This window comes from Cavia porcellus, unplaced genomic scaffold (genome assembly GCF_034190915.1).
Source record: "Cavia porcellus strain 051 isolate PalLab524CR breed Dunkin Hartley unplaced genomic scaffold, mCavPor4.1 scaffold_17, whole genome shotgun sequence".
Classification (NCBI taxonomy): Eukaryota; Metazoa; Chordata; class Mammalia; order Rodentia; family Caviidae; genus Cavia; species Cavia porcellus.
In genome coordinates this window covers 13,137,949-13,145,409 of record NW_026947500.1, presented here as the reverse complement: position 1 = coordinate 13,145,409, position 7,461 = coordinate 13,137,949, and the positions used below count along the sequence as shown (strand labels likewise).

The following is a 7,461-nucleotide window of genomic DNA, read 5'->3' as shown; positions in this document are numbered from 1 at the left end:
ACATAAGGTTACTACAGGTTTCTTCATGGTGGAAATCCGTCACAACGTGACTAAGTACATTCGCTGCCCTTGATAATTAGAAACAACCCACTATAAATGGCAACGCGGGGTGCTAGGAGGTAAGAAACAAAACTATTCCCCCTATTCTTCTTTACTCAGGCCCTGCCTGACAAGAACTTCCAAATCCTAAAAGGCTCAGAGCAAAGAGCAAAGGACAGGACAGGTCCCACCCTTAAACCCCGAAAAAAGTCGGCCCGCCCACTTTTCAGCCAACCCAAAGCCTGGTTCTGCGCCCTCCCACTGCCGCAGCCACCTTACCTCCTCCTTTTCGGTCTTCTTTTACGACAGTTTTCCGGCTTAGTTTGCGACCGTTACTGCCGTATTTCGTAGTGCTCGTGTACTTGGGAGGTTTGGGTCCAGTGGCAGTGGTAGTGTCTTTCTTTGGTAGCAATAGGTAGTTGGTGGCCATTGTCCTCTGGGCTGAGATGAACCGCATTCCCAGTTAAGGCAGGAGAGCCGGGCCCGAAACATGGTGAGTGCCACCTCCCGGTGTCTCTGGTGACCTCCCGTCCAGACCTTCACCTCGGCTCCTGGCTCCGGAGCAGTGGAGCTGAGCTAGGGTCCCTGGTGGTCTGGGATTGAGAGGGCCTCACACCCCCAGGCCACAAAACTGGTGGTGCAGCGCTCTTGGATCTTTTCGTGCTGAGCTATTCCTTAGCGAGGAATTCCAACCCCAGGCCCGCTGTCCTTATCTCTGGCTGCGGAGACAGTGCCCCTTTAAATTTCTGTAAGATCAAAGGCTGTCCTAGATTTGGACATTAGTGGAAACGCATATTTCCTGTCCTTCCCCTAGCACATCCTCACACTACTTACTTCACGTTGCACTGTCCTTTCAGGTGGCTGCTGACAGAAATCCCTAATCACTGCTTCCTGAATATATATTTGGGCCTCTTTGCTAGAAAACGGCAGTTAGCATCTGAAAAACTAGTTTTGCCCACATTTGGTGTTGAAAATGTCTAATGACAATTTTCCAAGAACCCTCTGCAGACCCTTTGTCCTTCTGAAGCAGAAGTCTTATTCTCACTGCTCTTGATGAGACCTTACTTCCCTGCGGGTGAAAGTTTTCAGAGGGAGGGAGTGAACCTTATTCACTGCTGTGCAGGTAAATAAGCAAGCTGGCTTGCTCCTTTTCTTCCATAGTAATAATCTCAGATGGTTACAATGCATCGTGAGAAGTTACAGCAGTTTCAACGATGTCCACCTTAAAGATTTTTTATCTCATTGCACTTCTAGTTTGGCTGAGAGAGTAGAGATAAGGCAAGTGAAAATTAAAGAGCTAAACATATTTTTTTTCCCCTTTACCAGGCCAGTACAGTGATAGCAGTTGGACTGACCATTGCTGCTGCAGGATTTGCAGGTTTGTTTATGGTTTGGGGGCAGAAATGAAGTGAGGAGAGTGGGCATTAATTTGCTTATTCCATTCCTTTTGGTTTTAGGCCGTTATGTTTTACAAGCCATGAAGCATATGGAACCTCAAGTAAAACAAGTTTTTCAGAGTCTACCAAAATCAGTAAGACTTACTATTTTTGCTAATTTTGTTTAAAGCCTAAAGCCACACTTAGGAAAGGTAAATTTTCAAACATCCATAAAGTTCAATAATTGCTTTTGGCCCCTTCTTTTGCATTCCACAACGAGGATGTAGAACTTGGAATGGTGCTTCACCAAGAAGTCAAATGTTTCGTGACAATGAAGGGGCATGTAGCATTTACTGTTCACATACTATTAACTTCATTATCATCTACTTTCTTGCCTTCCGTCATCTGCTCTGCATCAAAAACACAGAGGGATCCAAAGTGACCCGTTCTTGGTGTGTAGCCCTTGCACTCCCTAAGATACCTAGATAGTACTACAGTTGGGTAGTAACCACTCTTGACAGTTAAGAACGAATTTCGTTCTGGAAACCTGTTGAATATTTTTATGTTGTAATTAAACATATGAGGATAAAGTGATGCTAGGCTCTACCAAAATGTTTTCTGACCTAGTAAGGTAGCATGATTGTCTCCACGCAAAGTCTCATTTTACTGGTTACTTTGAACTTATCTCCGAAGACCTCAGGCCCTCTTCTTGATAATACTTCTGTTCTAAATGTTATCATACAAGATCAGACTTTATCTAGAATATGGCTAAGTAGGAATGGGCTTCCTGTTACTCCTGTTTCCAAAAGTTTATAATGGGGGCGGGGGACTGATGTTTAGTAATTGCTAAAAATATTTCTACTTTGTAAAACTGCAATACAGGAATTACACATTGTTTTCTGAATGTCTTTTCTGATGTTACACTTCCTTTTAGCAACTGTTTATTGTTTCTGTATAAAAGTAAAGCCATTTCCTTTCAGGCCTTCAGTGGTGGCTATTATAGAGGTGGATTTGAACCCAAAATGACAAAACGGGAAGCAGCATTAATACTAGGTGTCAGGTAAAATAATTCTAATATTGTTTACAACTAAGGAAACAAAGGATGGAGATAGAGAATTTTGTCCCACGAAGATCATTATTTTCAGTTTTACTCAATGGAGCCTTGCTGCTCTTCTTTCCATCACATCTTAAAGATCTGAAAACACACAAATTCAGATGAGAAGGCACACTAGCACAGAGCACCTTTTCATTCACTGAAAGACAACAGATTATCCCAGTACACCCTGATCTGTGTAACTCAGTAAAAAAATTTTCTGTGGTAAAATTCTGCCTTTTCCAAATACCTAATTTAAATTTATTTTCCTTTTCGTTAAAAGGAGTTTGTTAAGTATGAATCAAATCCAACTACATTTTGAGAATGCCTTCAAGGTAGTTTAATTCTGATTCAAAAAATGTTTGACACCTAAGAGGTCCATAATAGCTTTTCATAGTTTTGCCAATTTATGAGTTTCACAACCTTTAATTGCCTCTTTTGCTTTTGAACTAATGCCTTTTCGTTTTTTAATTAGCCCTACTGCCAATAAAGGAAAAATAAGAGATGCTCATCGGCGAATTATGCTCTTAAATCACCCAGACAAAGGTAATCATTACACTGTTGCATGTCGCTGGAGTAACTATTATTAATAGAATAACTTTTCATCTAGCTCTTGGCTGTTTTAAGGGAAATGCCTAAATCTGTGGGTAAGCAGTCTCCCAGGCTGGATTCATCTATCTTTGATAGCTTAAAAGAATGAAACCTGAGTGAAAAATTTGATTACAGAATACTGAGCAGATGTAAGAGAAGGGCTGGGGATGTAGTTCAGTGGTAGAGTGCTTGCCTAGGATACACAAAGCCCTTATTTTGATTTCCAGTACCCACTCTCACACACAAAAGCAGACAGAATAATGAGCAGATGTAAGAGAAATACTGACAGTAGTAATAAATGTTAACAATGTTCAGAGATCTACAGTTGTGATAAAATTGACTTGTAGTGACGGTTACAAATACTTTTTTTTTACATTCATAAATAAAGCAAATGTTAATTTCAACTAATTAAAATGATTTACTCCTATTCAGTTTAAATACATGTAGCTGAAGATTACCTAGTTAGAAACTTATGGGATAATTTTGTTTCTGGTACACTTTTGAGATGCTCTGTGTTGAAATCAAGTAATTCCTCGGAATTACTAGATACTATCACCACAAAAATCATAGACCAAAAAAATCAGTATTGCAGTGTGCACATACAGGAGACATCTTTCATTAAGAAAGAGGGTTCTGACAGAATTCTTGGTTGGCATTTGACCTCAGTGTATGAAATTTAGTTTTTATTACCTGTAGAGGGTCTGATTTAATAGGTATAAAATAAGGCAGAGCCCATAAATATGCATATCCCAAGTTTCCTATTGCTGCTTGCTATCTGGCCAACAGTGCTCCAATCAGATTAGCAGGAAGGTAGTTATAGAGAACCTTAATGAAAGTAGTTGATCACAGGTGCAGAAAAACTGGAAAGGACAAAAGAACAATCTAGAGCAAGCACAGATCTTTCCAACACAGAACCCAGAAACTGCTGAGAATGTCACATTTTTAAAATAACACAGTAGGGGACATCACTCAGCAGCATAACGCCTGCTTTTAGCAAGCACAAGGTAGTAAGTTCAACTCCCAGTATCAAAACTAAATGACTAAATAACACAGTAAACTGATATTTGTAACTTGTAATCATCACGAGTAGGCTTACACTACACTTTAGAAGCACAAATATGAGGTATGTTAAAATCCTATTTCTGTTCAATTTTTAAGCTTTCTAAAAAGAAATCACTTTGTACAAATCACCCTTATATAAATTACCTCATTTTCCATGAATCAAATGTATTATCACATATGGTTGTAGTTTAAGTAAAAACAATTTTGTCAATTTCACTTCTTATACATTGGATTTTTTTTTTTTACCAGAAATTTGAATTCTACATAATGATTCCTTTTTCATTTCTTTCTGTAGGAGGATCTCCTTATATTGCAGCCAAAATCAATGAAGCTAAAGATTTACTAGAAGGTCAAGCTAAAAAATGAAGTAAATGTTATGAATTTTCAGTTTATACTAGCTTATGTATGAGTACCAACTTTTTATAATAAAACACTTGAGCTACAGCTTTCTCAAAATGATTTAGCACAGCTAAATCAAGGCCTTGTTTTTATTTTGTTTAAATTTGAGCACTTTAAAATGACTAGATTATCTGGAGATTAATATTTAATAACCATTTAACTGGAAACACTGTTCCATTTTATTCACTTAGCATGTAATCTGGTAAGTGTGTACTCTTCAAGGCAAAATCCCTGTTCAGGAGCCCCCTAGGATAATGAGACAGATAAATCTGTAACTAAAATATGTGGTATGATGGAATTAGCACAAAATGTTTAAGCAAGGAATTTATCTATGGGAGGAAAAAGTTTACCCACACTGATTCAAGAAATTAGCTAGGTAAAGTCACTGACCATCTGCTTTGCTAAATTAAAAACTATAAAAATATGTAAAATTTGAAGTATTTACATTGTATTCATCTAGTGCCTTAAAGACTGTGAACATTTGCAAGTTCCTTTTTAAAAGGTACTCCAACTTTTTATTTTATGACCAAACTTAAGCACTATTGGAAAAACTGAAATTCCCTCAATGCCAAAATATTACACCGTTTGTACTAAGAATGTATACACTAGCAAATTTAAATGACATTTGAATGCAAAGAACCTTCAGCCTAACATAAAATCCTGTACTTAAGAATCTTAATCAGAGGACATATATAAAGTGAGGTAAATTACCATTAGTCCCAGTAATAAATTATACTGTCATCTAAACTTTCCTAAATCAAGGATTTTTAAAGTAAAAATAGTGGAAATAACCATTTTCAGTGTTGGAATTGTTCAGGAGCATTTTAAAGTAAGGGCTTATTAGCTCTTCTGGTTTACTTTCTATTGTGTACCCTTATTTAAAAATTTAAAAGCCGGGTGCAGTAGCACATGCCTGTAATCCCAGCACTCCACTCGGAGGTTATGGCAGGAGGATCATGGCAAGTTCAAAACCAGCCTGAACTGCAGTAAACCGTATCTAAAAAAAAAAAAAAAAAAAAAAAAAAATCTTACAACTGTATTGAGATCTGTCACAACTTACAATATAAAGCCCAAACTTCTAAAGCTGTTGTGCAGAATAACTTTTTTTGTCTTTTTTCTTACTGGTACCAGGGATTGAACTCACAACTGCCTGCTTGCAAGGCAGGCACTTATGCCGCTGAGCTAAATCCCCAGCCCCAAGGATAACTTTTAAAATTACTTTGAGAGGCAAGGGGTAAAGGCATAGATTGTTCGTATTATTTGCAATAATTGTGTTCTGAAGTTATGAATAGCAAATACTGAAGTTCGTTCCTGGGCAAGATAGGGATTCCTCTGAGCCTCTGGTCATATTTTGTCAATCAACAAATGCATAACCTTGTATTATGCATGTTTCTATTTAAAGATACCTTATTTTAAACATACTTTAAAACTGAATGTCTGTACCATGTAACTCACCCTTTGCATAGCCTAGTTTTCTGTACTTTTGTAAGACAGCACTTTACCAGCATGGGCTTTTGGAAAGTCATCTTAAACAGAAATGACTGGTAAAAAGCACAAAATGTGAAATTTTGGCAGTTAATGAACAGCCTAAGGGGTATTTACTGTGGGAGCTGAAACAAAGACAGCATTGATTGCTGTGTTTTAACATATGGTTTGATTCTGTCGATGTTCAAAAGTGATTAAGTGTATCAAGTATTGATTTTGAGATTATAAACTATTGAGTAGCTGAATTCACAAATACAGAATCCACTAATGAGAATGATGACTATAGTATACTAACCTTTTGTTTCAGCTCTTTGAACTAATTGGAACCATTCTATTAAGATTTAAAGGAAAAAAGTATCAAGTTAAAACAGCACATTTTTCAAAGACAAATAGTGATGATGATGTGCTCATAGGCAATCAAGTGTTAACTGTGAAAAGGGAGTCTTGATGTAGTAAGTATTAAAGACTTGAGTGTGTGATGCCAAGCAATATACCTGTTCTAAGACAAGCGTTAACAGAAACCACTTTAAAATACTAAGGAGCACAGTAGATTGATTTTTCTTCCATAGTAATGCTTTCTCTAGGCTTTTTCAAGTAGAAGAATCCAATTTTATTGACAGCCATTAGGCAGATACCATCTGAAAGACCTCTGTATCATCGGATAATTGATGCAAATGACCTATAATAGATCCTTCACCTTGTAGTGGTATTCTTACAAAATACTGCCAATACCTAAAATGTATTATATCTTGATGAATTTATACATTTTACATATACAACCCTGAAAATTAATGAAGTAACTCAGCTAAGGAGATACGCTTTTTTTAAAAAGCCGATTTTCACAGATTTAGATATCCATGCTCTTACTCTGTACATGTGGCTGGAGATGTAGCTCACTGGCAGGGAGACCACAGCTAATAGAAAAAGACAAAACACAAAAAAACTAGGGGCAGAATTAAAAGTCAAATTTCTGTAATAGCTAAGTGGCTTTTAGCAAGTGCTTCAAGGCTAATGCTACCTCATCTGAAAAAAAAGGATGAGTGGACAACTTGGTAGTATAATTCCCAGCATGCTTTGCAGCTAGGGAAACAAAGTCATGTAACTAGTGAAATTAAGCAGAGTGTCTCCATGTTTGTTTACAACTTGTTTCTCTATTGGCTCTCAATAGATACTGCGAGGGTGAGAGGCACCCAGGACAGGTCATGTCTATATTTCTAATAGATTTGGCATAAAAGATTTTGGTGTCTCAGCCCCTTGATTTTGTTTTCACTGGCTATCACTGATCCTAAAATGCTGTATAAAAACTGTTTCGTTAGGCAATGAATTGTGGCAATGAATTGTTTTCCCCTCTTGAAATTTAGGCAAAGTCCCTTACTTTCAAGTATTTTTCAGATTATGGGAGTACTTATGGAAGCA

General features: G+C 37.3%; 1 protein-coding gene across 1 annotated transcript; it reads left to right on the top strand.

Annotated features, from left to right (window-relative positions):
* The first annotated feature begins 351 nt into the window (after nucleotides 1–351).
* On the top strand, nucleotides 352–4,605 carry Dnajc19 (DnaJ heat shock protein family (Hsp40) member C19). The gene is made up of 6 exons (XM_003467551.5): nucleotides 352–532; nucleotides 1,366–1,417; nucleotides 1,497–1,570; nucleotides 2,396–2,475; nucleotides 2,984–3,054; nucleotides 4,457–4,605. The coding sequence occupies exons 1-6, from the start codon at nucleotides 530–532 to the stop codon at nucleotides 4,525–4,527; spliced, it is 351 nt and encodes a 116-aa protein (XP_003467599.2). The 5' UTR covers nucleotides 352–529; the 3' UTR covers nucleotides 4,528–4,605.
* Nucleotides 4,606–7,461: the final 2,856 nt, after the last annotated feature.

Bases quoted from the DNA above. Each gene is read 5' to 3' on its own strand.
- Dnajc19 (XM_003467551.5), top strand. The intron at 1,571-2,395 runs GTAAGACTTACT...ATTTCCTTTCAG, and splicing joins TTCAGAGTCTACCAAAATCA to GCCTTCAGTGGTGGCTATTA. The intron at 2,476-2,983 runs GTAAAATAATTC...TTTTTTAATTAG, and splicing joins GCATTAATACTAGGTGTCAG to CCCTACTGCCAATAAAGGAA.